We start from the raw sequence: 21,782 nt of genomic DNA, 5'->3' as shown, positions 1-21,782 counted from the left end.
CTGTAGTGAGAAAGCGCAGTGCCAAGTTCTCAGCAGTGAGAAGGCCAGGGTGGACCAGCAGAGGGGATAGTTTACACTGGGGTCTTACAAGCGTTTGGGACGTATCCAGGGCCTGCACTACCCCCACCTCCTGGAAGAAGAGACATACACAAACTTTGGCTCATGCTTGTTAAAACTTAAACAAATACACCAGTGTGGCACAGTTAAAACAGTCCCGTCCATCTGAGACAGCGTAAACACAAACACACAAATCTTAAGCGGCAGCAGAAGTACCTCAGAGGCACATTCTGAATCACTGAACAGATTCTTTTGCATTTATTTACTTTCTAGACTTAGCCTCTCTGTGTGGTCTGTGCTGTAGTTTCTGATCTGTATGTCACATGAAGGCTTCCTAGCAGCTTTAGCGCTAATAAACTGTAATATTAATACGAGTAATTATTCAAACAGCTTGTCTGTCACAGCTGTAGTGTCCTGAGACTTTTTTGCTCTTACAACCTCACAATGAAACAAAATAGTGTTTGTGTGTAGGCCAGCACTGCGCTTTTTTTCTGCAGTCTTTGATTTCAGTGTCTTTGTTTATTTCGGTCTGTTTGCTTCATCAGAACCAAAGAAATCAATGTGATTGCACAGTTTGAGGTCTTTAGGACTGTCGCTGTTGTGCCGCAAGGGGTGGCGTCCACCACACGGACATGTTTTTACATTTTTGTGTTCAGGTTTTTATGTGCATCTCAAAATGGCATGAATATTAATTAGGTCTTTTTTAACATTTGGATAATTACTATATATTAGCAAGGCTGTAATACAGAGACTGTAATCAGAAATACAGTAAAACAGTAATTATATGAACTCTTTTCTATTTTATTAGTTCCTGTGCAAAGCTGAGTTTTCAGCATTATTTTTCCAGTCTTCAGTTTCACATAATCTTTTAGAATTCATTCTAATATGCTGATTTGGGGCTTAACAAACATTTATCATTATTATTATCAATGTTGTTGAGAATAGTTGTGCTACTTAATATTTTTGTGGAAACCATGATACAATTTTTTTCCTTGAATTATTATTATTATTTTTTATTAAAATAAAAAAAATGTTACACTATGAATGTCTTTACTGTCACTTTTGATGAATTTAATGCAACCATGCGAATAAAAGTATTATATGTATATTGTTTTTGAAATAAATATATATATTTCTAACATGTTATATTATATACAATTACAATTATATACTGTTTATTTTGATAACTTCCCTTTTTAACCCCTTTTTTGCTTTCTCTATCACTTATTTCATTCCTGAGAATCTATTCACTTGTTATTCTTACATGTCAGTGGTATTGAATGCAGTCCATGAATCATAGCTGTGTCTCGCATTCAAAAAATATATCTACAACTGCCAACATGTAATGCTGTAATTGCAGCTCTGTCTCTTGAGTACTTATAATTACCTCTATTCTGACTCATGTAAAACACCTCTCACTGCATACATAGAATGTTGATCCAGATGCCAGGGCTACTTGGCTGTTCTGTCCAGAGTTTTTACATGGCTGACCTCTAATCCACCCTGAGGATACTAAACGCTGTGGTTTTCCAAGGCTATCAGGCTACATGACTGCAAAGCCAGAGCCTGCACATGCATCTCATACTGTCTATCTGTATATTCATTCATTTATTCTTCAATGGAAAAAGTGAACCCTCTGTGAATCTGTCTGTGTCTGCAGCCGGAGGACATCGGACAGTCTCCGGTGGTCCCCACATCAGATGGTGACAAAGTGGATTTGGAGGCCTTCAGCGAGTTTACCAAGATCATCACCCCAGCCATCACACGTGTTGTTGACTTTGCCAAAAAACTGCCCATGTTTTCAGAGGTGAGAGTGCTGTTAGGTTTTGTTTTTGTTTTTATTTTACAACTGTTTGAAGTGTTTTTGTCAGTGCCGGTCCTAGACTTCTGGGGGCCCTAAGCAAAACTTTTAAGGTGACCCTGTCAGTGCGTCATAAAAATAAATAAAAAATGACACCCAACCCCTTAATCTGTTCTTTCAGAGCAGTTTCACTATCAACAATCAATAGTTGATCTTAGTGAGAATGACAAACAATAGGAAAAATACAATAGAAAAAAGATACAAACAAAATAACAGCCTTTTTAAAATAAAAGCCTACTATACAGAAATTGAATAAATCAAATGTAAAAATAAAACACTGCATAGTCTTCAGTGTATGAATTAATATAAAGAGATTTTTATTAAAGTTACTAAAGTTATTCAGTGAATTTTATATGTACAATAAGCAGAATACTTGCAAAAAAAGTGGAGATAAGTGTAGAAAGCATGAAGCTCACGGTGTCAGAATGCCAGTCTGTCAGACACGACCCATAGCAATCCGTTATGTCTCAGATAGTCTGACGGCAGATAAAAATAAACAATAAATTAATTACTTTCGAGTGATTCGTTACAAAAGTGTGCATCAAACGTGCTAAACACGAAAGCTGGAACGCGTGTGTGATTCGCTAGAACACACCTCTCATGCGTCAGGCGTGCACTTTTTAACTTCTTGTCCTTTTATTGGCGGTTGGCACATCCATTTGAAGTTACATACCGCTACTGCACGACACCTGTGCGACAACTGACGTAAAATTAGGGATTGAGTTTAAGATAGCCGTTACCAATGCTTAATCAGCCCCGATACTGACCGTTGAGATCGGCTTTGGACATCTCTGGTTATTTGTAACTGTTGCCAAATTATTCAGCTGATAAAACAATAACATATATATCGGGAATGTGTCAGTATTGGTGGATTTTTTTTAATGTATTTGCTATCTATCATGTTAGGATGAATTGTACAATTGTGCGTGTATGTGTGTGTGTGTGTGTGTGTGTGTGTGTGTGTGTGTTATATTGCCACATTACATCAGTCATCATAGCTATGTAGCATTCTCTCCATATTTAACATTCACCATCTCTCCTTTAACCGCAAGTGTGAACATTCTTGCATAGTAGACTACACAGCACCCTTATGGCAGAATATTTATTATTGTCTACACAATAAATTTCCTGTCATCCACTACCTCTCTCAGTCTATTTTCTACTTTGAGCGTTATGCCTCCTGTATTTTCCAGACTTTGAGACAATATCTTCCAGACAATACACACCTAGACGGACTGTAAAATAACACTGACTCACAACCTTGTTGCTTTTGTAAAGGATGTGAAATGTTTTATATATCAGTGTAAATGTTACTTGTGAAGAACATGTATTTGACCGTTTAGGCGCACAACCGAAGACAAAGCCTACTATGCTTGTCTGTGGTTCACTCGGAAAGCATCATGTCAGTAGCCGATTCACTTATTATTATTATTATCTTTCACTAACTTCGGTAGGGTGTGCAACAAAGGAATTATAATTGGCTGCTTTTTCTGCAGAAAGCTGATCTCTAGTGTCTAATTTTTTATCGATCATTTGTTGGTTAAGGGTGAGAGATGCGAGTTGTCAAAGTTAACACATTAACGTATGCATTTAAGTAAATCTGTTTAACGCTATAATAAAAAAATATATATCTATTTGATATTTATAACTACTTCATTCTGTGCTGTGCAAATACAATAAGTCAGCAAAGAAAAAAACTGAAAAAGCTCAATCATTGCAAGATTATACACACAATATTTATTATTAAACTCAATAAAATATATGAAATAAGATAAAATAAATTGAATTTGAAGCTCAGTAAGGTTACTTATCACCCACTTTAAAATACACCATCATTTTTTGTTGTCAAGTATAGTTTTTCATTATTTTCATTATTTATAATTAATTAAAATATTTTCTCGTGTCTCAATACTGAAACCTATACTGGCATATATTTTGGGGGTTTTCCACCCTTAAAAAAAATCTAAATTCATGTGAACTGAAAATAAATTCAAGATTTCATTTTTAAATCAATTTACAGACTCAATACCAATATTTGAAATTCATTCAATAAGTGTTTTTCAAGGTCTGTGGACAATGCCACAGCAAGTTTTAGGTTACCATTAGGTTATGTAATTATGTATTATCATATGATTTCTAATTTCTGTAGCTGCCTTGTGAGGATCAGATCATCCTGCTGAAGGGCTGCTGTATGGAGATTATGTCCCTACGAGCTGCAGTTCGATACGACCCTGAAAGCGAGACCTTGACCCTGAGCGGGGAGATGGCTGTCAAACGAGAGCAGCTTAAGAATGGAGGGCTGGGCGTTGTGTCTGACGCCATCTTCGACTTGGGCAAGAGTCTGGCTCAGTTCACCCTGGATGACACAGAGGTGGCCCTGCTGCAGGCCGTCCTGCTCATGAGCTCAGGTGAGAGAGGACACCTTCATTACAGTAATCCTGCTCATATTATTATTAAATTATTCTTTGTGAGAGAAATCTCAAAACTGGATCAGCAGCAAGAAGCAACCAAACGGATTTGAGATCAACGTTAGTCTCTGTTTCTGAAGCTAGTGAGCTACCTTGCTGTCTTCTATGGGAACATGCTCGAAACTCGAAATAGAACTCAGGGATCAAAGCTAAGGATCGAGCCCTAACAGTTCTCCTTTAGATAAAGCATGTTCAAGAGAATTCATCAAACCTGTAACAGGCGGGTTCTGGAAGTAAAAACCTCATTCATTTTCTCCATAGAAAAACTTTTTTTTTTTTTTTTACAATTTGGTGTCAGCCTTTCATTTTATTTTGCAATAAATTTAAAATAATTTTCAAATATATTTGGCAAAATCAATATTCATCAGTCATATATATATATATATATATATATATATATATATATATATATATATATATATGTGTGTGTGTGTGTGTGTGTGTGTGTGTGTGTGTGTGTGTGTGTGTATGTGTATATATATAATAGTATAGTAATTTTATTCTAACCAATAAATATCAATCATTTTTTATATTTTTTGTCAGTCACAGTACTTCATGGGAATATTGTAATATTCCCTCATAAAAATTTAGTGTTGCTAATTTAAGATACTTAAAATCAAAATCTGGATTTTGAATTTGATGCTTAAGAACGTTGACTAGTAAGCAGTGTTATTGTAGTACTATTTGTATACTGTTGTAATATTTTATTAATATTTTTGAATTAGCTTTTTGTTTTATTTATTATTTATTTTAGTGTCTTAGTTCTCTTTCTTTCTTTCTTTCTTTTTTTTTTTTAAGTTTCTTATACCTAATATTTAGATGTTTTTTTATTTATGCTTAATTTCAGTTACCGAAAGCATAGTTTTAATAGTTTTAGTTTTTGGAACATGGTATTTGGTAAATATTGTGGTGGTAGAACTATTCAAAAGTATATGAAACCTAACTAGATGTTTTTTTTTTTAAATAAAATATTTTGATACAATGCTAAATTGGTCATATACTGAGTATTGTCCTTGCGTCTCTTCAGATCGAACAGGCCTGACCTGTGTGGAGAAGATCGAGAAGTGCCAGGAGATGTACCTCCTAGCGTTCGAACACTACATCAACTATCGCAAGCACAACATTCCTCATTTCTGGCCCAAGCTGCTGATGAAGGTGACGGACCTGCGCATGATCGGAGCCTGCCACGCCAGCCGCTTCCTGCACATGAAGGTGGAATGCCCCACTGAACTCTTCCCCCCACTTTTCCTGGAGGTCTTCGAGGATCAGGACGTGTGACGTCCCGGCAAGCCGCGGCATGAGAATCAGGAACGTTTCATAACCCGTGTTTCTCTCCCTGTCTCACCCCCCTCCATGCACCAAACTCACCAGCAGCAGCTGCATTGGCAGGGGTCATCTTCAGAAAGGCTGTCATGTGGGGAGGGGGTTAATTCAACAACTTTTTGGGTTTTTTGGCTTTTCGGCAGAAAACTCAGCCCTCCCTCATCCCCTAAACTCCCCATGCGTGGCCCTTCTGTCTCAGCATGATGTCTTATACTGGTTTATCAACACCTTAGACAGAATATATATCTATACACACAAACACACACACACACACACACTCTTATAAGTGTGTTATGAGATGCAGTACCTATGCGACTCAAATTCTTCAGTGAGCTTGTATGCATCTGTACACGTAGAGACTGCACAACTGTCACGCCACCACTGGAGGTGCCCTCTGCTAAGACTGGATGGCAGCTGGCATGTAGATTCCTCCACCAGGTCGTGAAGTGGTCAGTTGATTTCAGTCATCGAAATCTCAGCATTTTTGTGAGATTAACCGCCGGTATCTTATGTTCACACGCCGTAGCTGCACCAAGCTCTGGGCTAATGTGGAGCTTCTCTAATAGACCTCATGATTCTCTTCGATATTGAGCCTGTGTATGGAGCGGGAGGACATTTTTAAACCAAATCAGGTGCTATATTTAAATAAAGCTACTCAAAATGATTTGGGACCTTTGAGAATATGCCCCCTCCCTTCTCTGTAGGACACGGGCCGTTCAAATGCTCTCTGTCGCCATTTGAGTGCTCATTCAGGGGTGCCTCTCACTGACTTTTCAAGAACTGACTTTTTTTGTTCTTGCCATTTTCTGGGCTTATTTGTGGGCTCCTTTTGCCTCTCTTTGTCCCATGAAAGTCACACAGAGATGGAAATCCAGGCACCCCTACACCTCCGATCCACGCTGATTTGTGTTTTACAGGTGTCGGGAGGGAGACAGTATTACCATACTCCCAGACCCAGCACACATACACACACAAACGTACTAAAATACACACCTCAAAACTCGAATGCCTCATTTTACTGTATGCACTGCAGTGCTGTAGTTCTGGACTCCCATGCAGGGCTTTGAGAGTTCAGTCCAACCCATCTGTGTTCCGCTCAGATGCTACTGTTGCCCGGTCTGTGCAAACACTCGCGCACACTCCTGACGGCCCGTGGCGGACTGGCTGTTGTCGATGTTTTTTTCCTTGTGTTGTTTTAATTTTACCTCAAATGTGGGCACACCTTCGGCTGGCTGTGGCTCCATGACTGCCTCTGTGCTGACAGGTTTCTACCTCACCTCTGGACACAGGGCAGCTACCCTCAGCCACACACACACACTTACACACACCTACACACACTCGTACTCTCACACACTGACAGCCAGGAAATAAACAGTTTCTTCTCAGTTATGTTGAAATACCACTGTAGACAGGAGGGCCTGCCATTCCTCATCGTAGCCTCGTTAAAAAAATAATCTGAATGGGCTTCTTTTTTTTTTTTTTTTTTTTTCATGTTGGGACCAAGTGTCACTTTGATTTCCGTCACAACGGAAGCTAGTTTTCAGCAGTCGGCGAACTAAACCGTACACACCGATGACTACGAAAAGGAGCCATGGAAAGAACTACAGATGAAGGACCCGAGGTGGCCAGGCTTCAACCAAATGGGTCTATCGCTGTTTCCTTTTCAATACCAAGCAGTAATTTGCAAAATGGAGCGAGGGGACAGCTGGTTTCTTCAGCGTGGGGCAGGGGATGCGGCAAAGCTAGCAGTTGAATGAGAGCACTTAGCTTTGAAAGAGCCAAATCTTCAGAGACGATTCAACCCCTGACACCTTTTACGTTTTTGCACTAAGGCATGATGGGTCCAGCCCTCCCGCTCCTCCAGCTCAGTTGCATGTTTTCCAAGGACACACCCTCAACCTCTCTGTCAAACAGAGGCCACACCTCCATGTGCTCCTAAGCACACCCTCAGAGTCAGTATTAAGTCTAGCAATGTCCCGGTCTCGTTCTTTCTCAGTAACGACTGACGGAGCACTTACACATTCACGAACAGACCATTGTCCCCACATTCTCAAAGCCAGAAGTGGCATGAGACAAACACCCAACAGAAACAGGCCTTTCCTTTGTGAGACAAAGGAGTGGCCAAAGTCATGCAAAGAATGGCAGCACCGAATGAATGTGAACGGGGAGCAGCAGAAAGAAAGGGCCAGAATGAGGAGTCGCTCTTTAAGGAGGTTGCGAAGGAAGGCAGCCAATCAGAACAAGAGGAACTGTCAGCATTCCGTAAAGGGCCGGAATGGAATTCTTGGAATACGAGTGATGCCGCAGCAGTTCCGATTGGTTGGTTGAGTGAGCGCAGGGATTTGATGCTGCTTTACCTTCTAATTTTATTTGAGAAAGGTAGAAAAAAAAGATATAAGAAAATAATTACAAACCCAGAAAACAAATAAAAAGATGACTCCAGAACAAAGAGTTCAAATCTCGGAGCTTGAGCTGTTCGTTTCTTTCTTTTTGTTTTTGAACTGAAATGTGTGTGTTGTTTTCGATTCTTAACTGCTTTACGTAAGAGAGAAAAACAACAGCCCTAGTCACTTTTTGACCATGCGTGCAGTGTAAACTAGAGAATTTCACCTCTTTTTTTCACCTCACTATAGTTTGTAATGATAAGTCGACTGCTCTGTTTGTCTGTGTATCTGTCCTTCGTCTTTTTATCAAGAGGAATTTACAACAAGAAACAGGAATATTTTCTTTTTATATTTTGTTTTGTTTTTTTTTTATGAAAGAAGACTTAGAAAAAAAAACATGAGAAATGCAACAGAAACTGAAAAAAAAAAAAAAAAACTGAAACACAATCTACTCATACCTCACACAAACACAAAGTTTAAATGAACTTGGGAGGAGAGCTTATCTGCGTGGCACTTGTGTCAAAGTGCGTCCAGTGCACGTGTTGAACTGTACGATGGAGTGTATGTGCGCTTGAGCGTTCATGTGATCACGGAAGCACACGGCCCCCTCCTTCGGCCTCGAAAGCCCATCTGTTTCAGATTTGCACCAGTTGCATGCATTGGCGTCGCCTGCGCTGATGCGACGGGCCGGAATGGGAGTGAATGGGATGGGATGCGGTGTGGCTGAAAGGCTGGAAAGGGAGACGTGTGTATCTGCGACTGCAGAGAGTGCTTCATGGTATTGAATGTAGCTGACAGGACTGGGCTGGAACCGAGCCCGGGAACTAGAACCTCACTTCAGGTCACCAGCAAGAGTGGACAGTGCTGTCAAAATGATGTTACACATACAGCTTACTGAGCGTATATTGCCCGCCCTTCAAGGTGCAATACTTGTGTTTTGTTTTGTTTAATTTTTCTTTTTTGTACTTTTACAAGTTTTTTGGCCATAACCAAGGATGTAAATACAAAACAAAAAGATATTGAAAGATTAAATCACTATGTGTTAACCATATGCAACCGCCACATACTGGATGTCGAGGCCAGAACACCGGCTGATCCAACCGTTTTTGTAAAGGAAAACTGCTTGCATAGCTTTGTAAATGCTTTACACATCTGTATGTGTGCTTTTGTGCACTCGCAAATGTGCATGTTCAATACAAGTATGAAGAAGAAGTGCCCCATAAAATTAACAATCTAACCCTGTGCCTCCGCAACCCTCTGCCCCGCACTCAAACCGCTCTTTCTGACAGGATAGCTAGACGTACGTTCGCTAGGTCAGATTTCCGGTAGAGACGTAAGATGGGTATGTTCTGGTACCTAGAAGCACTTAACTGACCGCGCCACTGCCAATCAGATTCCTCAGAGGAGAATAGTAGATACTGGTTTTGTTTCACTTTGGTGGTGGTGTAGTTTTATTTTCGCCCCTTTTTTTAAACCAAATTTTGTGTTGTCTTCAAAGAAAGATGAAAAACGTCCAGAAGTAAGAATGTCTATGCAATGCTTAACCCTCTGATGGCATGATGGGTGTGTCAGTGAGCCCTGATTAGAGAACATGTCTCTTTCTAAACACTCCCACCCACCGCAACAGCATGAGCCTCATTCGGTTTGTCTAGGAAGACCATAACTGCTGCCTGAGACCTGCTTTGTCAAACCTCACCAACATATATGAGGGCGCTAGTTCAACTTTCCGCTGATCTCCGATGATGTCATCCACTGTCGAGAGACTGCATTTGTGTTTCCATGTATGTGTTTGCGTCAAATGCTCTCATGGTTCGGTGGATTGGTACTACCTGTTAGAAAGCAAAACGCCATTTCATACGTTCAAAATGAAAATGACTGTCTTAAAGCTGAAGTGTCATTTTCTTATTTTCTATCATTTATAGAAAATACTTAACACAGAAATAAGTATGCATTTTTGTCGGCTGATTTCACCGAAAAGAATAAACACTGGCTGTTCCAATTCAAAGGCTGCATTCTTCTAAGGTCGCTGAGCGTTGTTTAATTGAACAGAGGACTGTTCTTGTCGCCTAGCAACTGTGACAGATGCCGTTGAGGAGCGGCAGTAATGTTACTGGACTTTTTGAAAAGTTATATTCAACTGCCTAAAAACAAAATAGGGTTCAAAACCTGTCTAAATATGTTCACCTTGGTCCATTTATGTACATAATAAAGAGGATAAACTATATAAAAAAACGCATCTTATATCTAAGATATGTCAACATTTGAATATATATTATATCATATATCTATATAGGAATATATATGATATTATATCTATATATTATTTTTTATTTTATTTTTTACATTTACTTTTTACATAACCCAATACTTAAAAAAGTGTAATCCGGCAGTTTCTCTTTGAATTGGGACAGCCTTTTTCGCACTGTGGTGACGCAATCGGCCTTCGAATATGGCCTTCGAAGGATGTAGCCTTTGAATTTGACACATCCACTGTCTCTGAAGGTCTATTCAAATATTTCACCAGCCTGGCAACAGCTCAACCAATAGTGTGAGTTTGAGGCGGGGCTATAAGTTTTACACAGCCAATAGCAGAAGAGGGGAGTGTTTTGGAAACCTGCAGTTAAAAAAACTAGTAGTGGCGCAGAAATCACACACTTCAGCTTTATGCGAAACTCCATCAAATATTTGAATATTTGAGTTTGATTGGCCGCCCTCAGCACTGTGATGTCAAAGCCCTCAGTTTTGCTGTGTTTCTTTTGAAGTTGAATGTGAGTATCTTGATTTGATTAGATTGTGACCATATGTTTGTTCAAGTGCTTATTTCCGAAATGCACCCAGCCATGAGAGTGTGAGCAGAGAGCGGGGATGATGTCCACACCACAGCTGTTTTAAATGAGACTGGAAAGGAAAGCTATTGAAGGATTCTCTCAGGTATCAATGAAATAAAAAAGACACAAAAAAAAAAGGAATATAACAAACTTTTTTTTTAAATAAATGTTGACAAAATCCAGCCATGCCTTTTGTTAGCTCATCATTCTTTGCTCTCTGAGTTGAAGGTGTGCTTTCAGTGTTCTTGTCCTGTTGTCTTCTCTTTATTGTTCATCTCTGCCACATACACACACATTTCTCCTGCACTCTATCTTGGGGCTGCTTCAAAGGTGGTCATGAAAACCTGGTGAGAATACATGTCTGCTTATCTATAAAAAAAAATGTAAAAAAAGCAGTGAGCCTTCATATTTCATAGTTTTGATACACAAGCATGCAGTGGAACCAGACCCAGTCAACCCTGTCTGACTTAAAGGTGCACTGAGTCATTTTTTTATTATTATTTCTGTTGCGCTAATGTCCTTTTTGGATGAAATCATGCTAGTATTTAAGAATGATAACCGGTGGGTTAGCATTTACTGTAGCTGGTCATGTGATCTCAATATGGCAGACTGTGAGGTGACTCACATTCAATATATATTTTTAAAGTGTTTTTATAATCATAAAAGTGCACCTTTAAAGTATGTAAGCAAATTACAGGTACACAATACATTAATGGAGTGAAACTTCACAGCACTTTCGGGGGAAAACATCTCTCATCACATGCATGAAAGACTACATGGAAAATAATTGTTTAATGACATAATAACCATAATTTTTTGCTCCTGACACTGCAATGTTGGATTGAACTTATGCATTGTGTGTTTTCTGTGTGCATGCTTTTGTGCTGTGAATATGTGTCTGCTGGTGGGGGTGAGTGAGTGTGTGTGTGTGTGTGTGTGTGTGTGTGTGTGTGTGTGTGTGTGTGTGTGTTTGCTTTTTGTAGTGACCATGTGGCTAGAATTGCTGGCTGATCCCTTGGACACGCTTTAAGGCTCTTTTGATGTGGTATAGAAGCAAATATTTACAACTAATATTTCTTTGAAGAACTTCAGTTCACGCTAAGCATATGGTGTCAGGTGGAGAAGTGGAGAATTGCAATCGGGGAAATGAGGTCAATAATTTGTTTTTAGGTCCATCTTTAAATAGAATCACTAATGATTTCCCTGTTGCTAACTATTCCACTATTATAATTTTTTTGCTCTCTAACTCTTGCTCACACATGTACAACCGATTCATTAGTTTTTCAGAATTTTTGATTTTATTGGGTATTTTTGGCATACTGAAGGAGTGCGAGGATGTAATTATACTCTAACTGGAAATTTATTCTAATGTATTTGGAGAGATATATTGGCAGTTTAAAAAACTGTTTATAGAACATTATAAAATGTGCCTGGTACATTTCATTATGGCAATTATGAACAAGTTCCCATGGAGTTATTTCATTCAGATCTTTCTCTGGGTTGTGGTTGTTTCAAGTAGTTTTTCAAGTCTAAAATGGTAGCGATGTCATCCAAGTTTCCTTTTGCCTCAGAGTATGACAGTTTAGTTTGAACATTTTCTGTTTAGTCAGATTAAATAGGCTGCTGGTATTGTGTACAGAGAAGATTCTGTCAAGCCATTAGAGAAAACTATATGCAGAGACAGAAAGGAATGTTTGCACACTAGTTGCACACAAATGTATTTAGCCAATGACTCAAAAACATTTGTGATGCTAATATTATGCAAAGAAAGGTATCTCGGGATTCTTATGCAACGCTTGTCAGGTTTCACAATAGGTGCTTTTGGTTCAGTCATGCTCAGGTTTTCTTTCAAGACTTGTAGGCTTACATAAAATAAAATGTGTCCAACAGCTGAGGTCTTATACAGAAGGGTTCACTTTCTCGCAGTTCAATCGGCATTAACAGACCTACACACACATCTGTTTTGCTGTCATGTTAGTGCTGTTTCCTGCTCTCCACTGACCAGCTGCCAAAGCTTCCACATGTTCATTTCATTCAGCTTCTCTGTGCCTGATGAGACATAAACCACTCTAGTTCATGACAGAACTGAATGCTTTATAGGACAACTTCGCTTTAGTCACTATTAGACTGGATGGTGCTGTTAAAATAATATTGCAACATTACTAAGAATTCCCTGGCTACAAGTAGGCAGTCTAGTAGTCTGTGTGATTAGTCTTTTCTAAAGATGTATATAGAATACAGAAAAAAAATCAAAAACCGCAATCAAGCACATGAATGAGCTTTAAAACAATATTATGTTATATAATTTCAGACCTTGTGAGTACGTAACCACTAACACTTTCCTGTCAACTTCAGGACTATTCCATTATTAACTTTTATGAGTAAGTCTCTCCACATTCAGCGGCCCAGGCACCAACTACTGCAATCAATCTGAATGAGCTCTCAGTTCTCCCTGTCCTTATTATAAGCTTTAACAATGTAAAGCTGAAATAAGTCAATCAGCAGCAGCACTGAAGGAAATTGTTAGCCATTTATAATATATTTTATTAACAAGCTGCTTTCAGAAGCACCGCAGTGAAGTTTGATTGGCCCCATGCAGAAAATGAAATTCTGACGTGTTAAGTTTGGGTACAGCGTGGTCAAAATTGGATCACATTTCTGAAAACAAGTCCTATCCATCCCCATTACTGCTATCCTATTACATTTTCTTTCTTTTTCTCTACATAGTCTCTCCCGAAGTCAACTATAACTTGACTTTGCCATAAGCTAGCGTAGGTATTGATTGGTGTAGACAAAATCTCATACATTTTTTAGGCTTGTTGTTTGATTATGAGGCTTCATGCTTTGCTGCTCTGACTTTCTGTTCTCCTGCCTTTTTGCACCTTTGAGGCCTGAATCAAAAAACATACTGTCTACAGAGTTATGCAAGATTTTATTTTTTATTTGTTTCTTTATTTTATTTGCCTCCGAGAACCTTTTGGCGGTGAATTTAGCTCACTTGAGGGCTCCAGAGACAATATCAAGTGTCAAAATGGCCATTTATTGAGTGCACACAGATCAGACCTGCAATCAGACCTTTCCCCAGGGCCCAGCGTATTGTTTCAAGTGGTTAGGGAAGGCTGAAGTGATATGCTTCTTGATTTCTCAGATATCTTTACCCATAAAACCAAATGTCTTTCTAAGTACATTTTGCACTGGAGTTTTGCAGTTTGGGTGTTTTTTTGTTTGTTTGTTTTTTTACTTTGAGAACATGGTTTGTTGAGTCATTTCTTGGAGATAGTTAAATAGGTTATGCATGACTGCAAGGAATGTATCTTGTCAAACATAAGGAAGTTCGTTTTAATGACCTCACAAGAATGATTATGCAATAAAACGGATATGTGTATGCTTATGCAAGATTTTAAATTGAGTGGTTTGAGTGCGGGCTTGATCAGGTTTGCTTATAAGGCCTCAAAGGGTGCTTTAGTCGACCCTCCCCATTTCCTCCTGAACTTCAGTGGAGGTTCTCCACTGCTGGTTCTTACAGGACATAACCCTCCTTGCACACTGGATATTTTCAAATATGCACGCATAAATGAGATTTACTGATAAAAGGCTCTCTGCCGTGTTTCTGGACATTTGGACATTCTGCTAAATTAGTTTGTGATCCAGGTGCAAACAAAAGGGTCCATGTCTTTTCTTTTTCTCTATTCCAACTAACACTCCCCTTGGGCTCTAACATACATGTGCATGTCTGTTATTGCTGTCATGTTTGTATTGCTTTTGCTAGTTTTCCGTCTCAGTGGTCCACTGGCCACATGCCACAGTTTCCATATGTTCAGCTGCTCTTGAATAATGTACCTTATATGTAGGCCCAGGTGGAATTTGCTAATTTTCTGTGGGGGGAAAACAGCCAAATTATTTAATAAATAATTATATGTGGGCCTGCTGGTAAGCTACAAACCAGGTGTCATTTCTGCAAAAATTAATCCAAATTTAAATCTGTGTTTATGCAGATCTTTTGTATTGTACTGTTTACTGTTAACAGAAACATTGTGCAAATGGTGCGTTTGTGGTTCTGGAAAAATAACGATTTTGGGGGGAAAAGTAACTTCAGCAAGGCTATTGCGAATAATTCTAGGACTCACGAATTTCCTAGCTTCACTGTGATCAAAAACTCTACTGGGAAACATCACAACAGTAGAGTCCTCAGTCACTCAGGCGTCCTGACCAATCAGAGGCCAGGTAGCAGATGATTGGCTGAGAGAGCTGGGAGTCTGTTTAACCTATGCAGCGTTATCGGGCAACACTTTCTTGTAATTGTACAGGGCCTTGAGGAATCTAGTCACATTGCTTGAGCGGTTATTGGGATTATCAAGCAGCTAAAGACGTAAGGGAGTACAGGAAATGTATCAAATGTGAAGTAGCACTCAATACAGATTTCAGCGGATAAAGTTCTGAGAGTCTTAGCACAGCATGTTTCAACCTTCAGCTCATTGGACCAGGTTCAGGAAGTCTTTATGATTCATTCCCACCTAGCATGGAGGTGCAGGAAAGCTTATGCAAGTTCTGGGCCAAATGGACATGTGTAACTCAGAATATCTCAACACAAATACACACAAAACCTCTGAATATCTACTGTGATCTCCTCTCACACCGACCACACATTCACCACCCCACCTTCCCCCTGCACCTGTCAGTCCTAGATTTTTGGGTGGTGTGATGTCAGGTTTTCTTGTGGTGGGCTGTTTTCGACAGGTCCAGACAATCAGCGTGTTTGTCAATGTCAATGTGTGATTTTCAAACTCTTTGTTTATGGTCAGGATTTTAAAGGAAGATATTTTTATGGTAATTGTCGCTGGTCTATTTTACTATATATTTATGTAATAAATATGTGACTCAATTTACATCCCGGACTCCCTGGTCTGTTTTTGCTATTATCCTATACAGTAGCTCCTGTATTTCCTGTTCTGGCCGTACTGGAGTTGGTCCAAGGTCGCAGGTGCAGGGCTTTCGATTTACAAGAATTTAGTCTGACTTATTGGTTATTTTGATATCACTCAGCAAAAGCTGGAACACTCCTAAAGCACTTCATGACAGCTCATCCCTCCGAGGACCGGGTTTGTGATGTCCACCGCGTGCCAAGACCGAAGGGAGTGTAACTGCCCTTGGTTGAAGGGGAATTCTGATTATTTGTCCTCAGCACAAAGGCTTGGCAACTGTTATGGCTTGTGACTGGGGTTGTCAGAGAGCCAGTAGCCATAGCGAGTCTCTGCGGATGCCGATTTTTACATAGACTCATTTAAAGTCTGCTCACTTCTTTCATATTATGCTCTCTGTTTAACAGTCTTGACAACTCACTGTATAGAAGGATAGTAATGACAGATCACTATGAGAGTGGAATTATGAACTGTACTGACTGATGTCAGATTAACAATCAAATACATTGTTGTGTGAGTCAGTGTGTCTCACTTATTCAGTTTTACAAACAAGTTTTGTTTTGTTGGGCACTCTTTGTGCGAAGCTTTCTTTCTTTGCTCGTACTTGAATTGAGTGCACTTTTCTACATGATAAAGCTTTCTTTTTGTCCTGACTCGTTTGTACTGTAAGAAGAGTCTTGAAATATGTTTCTCATTTAGTGTTTTCCTAACACTGTCTGTACTTTTTAGCTTTGATGTTCAGCTTGGCGAAATCTTTCTTTCTCATTCTCAGGTTCTCTTAACTTAGACCGAAGGGTTTTTAAAGGTCCCGTTCTTCGTGATCCCATGTTTCAAACTTTAGTTAGTGTGTAATGTTGTTGTTAGAGTATAAATAATATCTGTAAAATTATAAAGCTCAAAGTTCAATGCCAAGCGAGATATTTTATTTAACAGAAGTCGCCTACAACTAGTGAACGGCCGGATTGGACTACATCCCTCTACTTCCTTCTTTAATGACGTCGCTAGAACAGTTTTTTGACTAACCTCCACCCACAGGAATACACAAAAAAAGGGGGCGTGGTCTTGTTGAGCTCCCACGGAGAAGCGGAAGAGTTGCGTTTGTAGAGTGTGTTTGTCGTCATGTCGTCAAGACGCTGTTATTTTCATCCCGGAGTCAAATCACCTTTGTTTGGCCTTCCCAGGGACGCTGTACTTAGAGATCAATGGTTACAATTTATGCGCATACATCTCCACGTTATGGTAAGAGGCGTGACCTTTCCGGGCAACATGCGCTAAGCTGCTGTCGAATCACAACACAGGAACCGCTGGCACAATCAGAACTCGTTACGTATTTCTGAAGGAGGGACTTCATAGAACAAGGAAGTCATCAGCCCGTTCTTAGGACAGTGAAAACAGCGGTATACAGATAAGTAAATTGTGTGAAAAATACTGTGTTTTTTTACACGCGAAATATTGCACACTGTAAGCACAATCAAAGCTTCAAAAACACACGAAAAACGGGACCTTTAAAAGGGAACTATTATGCAAATTCACTTTTTTTTTTTTTTTTTTACATGCATGTGTGTGTACACAACCACCCTATAATGATAAAAACCCACCAAATCTTTTTTTAATCCCCATAAATCATAAGCAATGTCTAAGAACAAGCCGTTTGCAGATTCTGTACAAAGTGACGCTGACGGACTCTGTCGTATTAGCATAGACCTGTCTTGAGTGAGTTGTACACTGTCCGCCATTTTCTCTAGGCCAGAGCAGCTGTAGCGACAAGAATGTTTCGTAAGCAACTGTGTGTTTTGTTGTTGGATGTAAGAGTGAACATAACAGTCGCCATGTACTCCCGACATCAGAGCCGCTGAAGACGCAGTGGATTCGTTTTATTTATAGGGAATGCGCCACCATATACCTAAATTCGTTTATGTCTGTGCGAATCATTTTACACCAGACTGCTTTGTGAACGAGGGTCAATACAAAGGGACAATACAAAATACAGGTTTCATTAAATAGTTGTTACTTGAGGAAGGATCTGTACCAACTGTTCGTGATTCAGCTTGCAGTCTCCGAAGCGATACTAGTCACGTCAGTAATGAAAGGGAGAGCGCGCACTTTATTACAGTTCATAGGAGTTTACAGATATAAAGTCTACCAGTTTATTAAGCACCCCCCGAAAAGGCATACGGTCTGTATATATTAGTTTACTGTTAGTTGTAACAAGTGTTTTTGTGCAATTCGCTGTGTATGTTGATGATAATGCAAGGGAGAGAGAGTTTATAGATAAGACTTTAATGCGCACTTCTTTTACTGTGTTTTATTCAGATTTTACAGTGATTTTCTTGAGTGAAATGGAACCTTCATCTTTTCTGTGAACGTGAAGTACAATAAACTCATCAGTAAAGTTTAGGCCATCATTATGTCGGGGTCTGCTACAACAGGCTTGTATTAATAATAGTCGATAAAAGCAAAATGAGAACATAAGTTATAACCGTAATTCAACTAAACTATACCTGTTCTATGCAGCATATATTCTCTGGCTCTGTAGGCATTATTGTCCGACTCCGGTTCGAACTGAACACGCTACATTTTCAGTGACTGAGATTGTTCTGACACAAGCTCATGAGCTCTTGAAGCTCTGGCCTCTTCTTGAAAGAGGCCAAGAGCACCAGCTCATTTGCATTTAAAGGGACACACATTTTTGCTCACCCCCAAAGAGTGGCAATTTTAACATGATTAAAAAAAAAATTATCTGTGGCATAGTTTGAGCTAAAACTTCACATACACACTATGGGTACATCAGAGACTTATTTTACATCTTGTAAAAAGGGGCATAATAGGTCCCCTTTAAAGAGATAGTTCACACATTTTTTTTTTTTTTTTATTCTGTTACCATTTGCTTCTGATATCATATGTTATCATTTCTGTTTTGTTAAACAAGAGGACCATTTAAAGGAGAAGTTCACTTTTAAAATGAAAATTCTGTCATTATATACTCACCCTCATGTTGTTTCAAAGCTGTATGAATTTCTTTCATATGCTGAACAGAAAGGAAGATATTTAGAAGAATATCAGTAACCAGAGAGTTTTTGGGTCCCAATGACTTCCATAGTATATTTTTTTCCTACTATGGAAGTCATTGGGACCCAAAAACTCTCTGGTTACTGATATTCTTCTAAATATATTCCTTTCTGTTCAGCAGAAGAAAGAAATTCATACAGCTTTGAAACAACATGAGGGTGAGTATATGATGACAGAATTTTCATTTTAAAAGTGAACTTCTCCTTTAAGCATCATTTATGAACTAACTCTATGATCACATTATACTTAAGCAGCAATATGTGGACAGGACAATATTCAGATCAACAGTCATTCAGATTGATTCAGTTAAAGAGATAGTTTATCTGTAAATTAAACTTCTGTCATCATTTGCTCACTGTCATGTAGTTTCAAACCTGGTTGACTTTCTTTCCTCTGTGGACTGTGGAACATGGAAGAAGATAATTTGTCCATTGTATGGACAAAAAACACTAAGAGATTTCTCTCTTAATGTTCCACAGAAGAAATCATGCAGGTTTAGAACAACATGAGGTGACACGGTGACAGAAGTTTCATTTTTGGGTGAACTATCCCTTTAAGTTTTTCTTTCTTGCTCATGAAAACTTGTAAATAAAGAACTTAACAGGATGCTGCTGGCTGAAACACTAGTAGCCTAATACTTGTTACTCACTGAGAAAAGTCCTGGCTGACTGGACACACAGCTTGAGTCCCATTGTGGGTGGAAGCTGTTGTGGAGGCAGTGACCTCACAAAGGCAGCTTTCTTCCCAGCCAATCACCAGCTGACTCTGTACATTGAGGATCCGCCCCTCTCATCCCATCTCTTTGTTGCTCTTATGTTTTTCTAACTCTTCCTCGTATTCCGCTTCCGCAGGATTTTTCCACTCAGCAGCAGTCAAATATCCCATAAGAAAAAAAAATACATCAATTGCTTCTCCTAGGAATGAGACTAAATGGAGATTGAAAGAAAATTTTTGCTTAAGTCAGAAACATTCTTGAGATCTCTAATAAGTCTTCAAGCAATAAAACAGAGTGCTCTCCCCTTTCTTTCTTTCTTTCTTTCTTTCTTTCTTTCTTTCTTTCTTTCTTTCTCTCTCTCTCTTTTGAAAGTTACATTTACATGCACCATAGAATTGCAAAAATATTAAACTTTCCAAACAAGTTTTAATCACTTTCCTCATCTGACATTTTCAGACAATCAGGTAAACAATCCTTAAGTTTGTGCTATTGGTTAAGCCAGTGTTGTTATGTCTGACCTAACAGGCCTCTGCCTCTACTATGACCTTACATAAAAAGAAGAAAAAAAAGTATCAAAACACTTTTGTTGTTATTGAGGTGGGATACGGGTAGGGTTAAGGACAGGTTTGGTGGTATGGTTAGGTGTAAGGGTGGGTTAAGGTGTAAGGAAAAGGTCAACAGTGTAATTATAGATGTAATTACAGAAATCAATAAGCCGGTATTTTATATATATATATTTAAGTATAATGTAAAAACATTCATGTACACAATAAGAGTATTGAATCAAATTATTAATTGAAATGTTAGTACATTGTAGTTAAAGACACAATAGAAAATGGGACCCAATACAGTGCTGAGGTGTTTTTAAAAAGAGGAAAATCTATTAGATAAATGTTATCAAAGACATTAATGCTGTAATTAAGAGTGAAGCCTTAATCACACTTTTCTCATTCCAGCAATCATTTGATAAATAAGCTGGTACATACTATTCACATGCACATCTTCATATTTAAATGTGATCTCAGTAAAACAAAAAAATAAATAAAATTGTTTTTTGAAGTAGCTTTAAAGGTGACATATTATGCCCCTTTTCACAAGATGTAATACAAATTTACGGTCTCAGATTTCAGAAATTTCAGATCAAAATACCCCCCAGATCATTTATGATTTGGTGTGAGCAAAAACGCGCTGTTTGTGTGTCCCTTTAAATGCAAATTAGCTTCTTCTGCTCCCCGCCTCCGTTCAGACGGCCGATCCTTTACACGAGCTTCGGATCCTCCTGCAATAACAAAACACGCGAATTTCAGTCAAATTTCAGAAATAAGTAGTAGAGTGCAGCCTTATGGAGAGACTCAGGAAGAGGTTGCATCTTTTAGACTGCACCTGGACGTTTCTAACGGTTAGTGGATTCATGTATGTAACGTTAGGCTAGTTGTTGTGGAGTTACATTGATTCATCTCATCGACTTGCGTACCGTCATGTTTAACTTACACAAGTTGACAGTTCCCTGAGGTCTTTATAAGACAGCTGTGATATTTTTTGGTCAAATAGTGTTCAGGGCCAATCAGATTCGAGAACCAGAAAGAACCGTTGTATGGCCTTAAGCCTTGTTTATACTTTCGAGTCTCCGCAGACTGCGCGCGCACCTCCTTAAAGCTACACTGTGTAGGATTTTCTCCCATCTAGCGTGAAATAGGGTATATGTCGAACGTCGCATTACGAAACCGGAAAACAGAACGCATCGCTTCCGGTTCAGGTCTTTTGTATGTGCTTCTTGCATTTTTTTACTGTTTTACTCAAGATAACTTAAAAGGAGCGAGCAAAGATGATCATAACCAATGTCCCTCGCATGTGAAGATCGATATTTAAAAGTAAAAAAAAAAAAAAATCTTCACACTAACGTTTAGATATTTAAATAGAATAAAACGCCAATAACAAAGTGAGATAGGTAGGTTAGCTGATTACCTTAAAATTCCATAGATATTGGCGTCAGTTCATACGGCTGTTAACACTTTCTATGACAAGCGGATGCGATGAGACCAGGTTTCCGGTTTCGTCATGCGACGTTCGACATATAGCCTATTGTTTATGACTACCAACTGAATATTACTTTCTAGCCCCTCCCATTCCGAGGGCGTTTTAACTCCTACGGTGGCCG

General features: G+C 39.0%; 1 protein-coding gene across 3 annotated transcripts in view; it reads left to right on the top strand.

The window, feature by feature from the left end:
• thrab (thyroid hormone receptor alpha b) overlaps positions 1-10,301 on the top strand; it is a 166,096-nt gene extending 155,795 nt beyond the window's left edge. For all 3 annotated transcript variants that reach the window (XM_079850511.1, XM_079850512.1, XM_079850513.1), the window contains 3 exons: positions 1,718-1,864; positions 4,068-4,326; positions 5,414-10,301. In XM_079850511.1, coding sequence (XP_079706637.1) covers positions 1,718-1,864; positions 4,068-4,326; positions 5,414-5,664 — 657 coding nt within the window. In that variant the 3' untranslated portion in view covers positions 5,665-10,301. The remainder of the gene's footprint in view (positions 1-1,717; positions 1,865-4,067; positions 4,327-5,413) is intronic.
• Positions 10,302-21,782: the final 11,481 nt, after the last annotated feature.

Source organism: Squalius cephalus (assembly GCF_949319135.1).
Source record: "Squalius cephalus genome assembly, chromosome: 19".
NCBI lineage: Eukaryota > Metazoa > Chordata > Actinopteri > Cypriniformes > Leuciscidae > Squalius > Squalius cephalus.
This window is presented reverse-complemented; position numbering and strand designations above follow the sequence as displayed.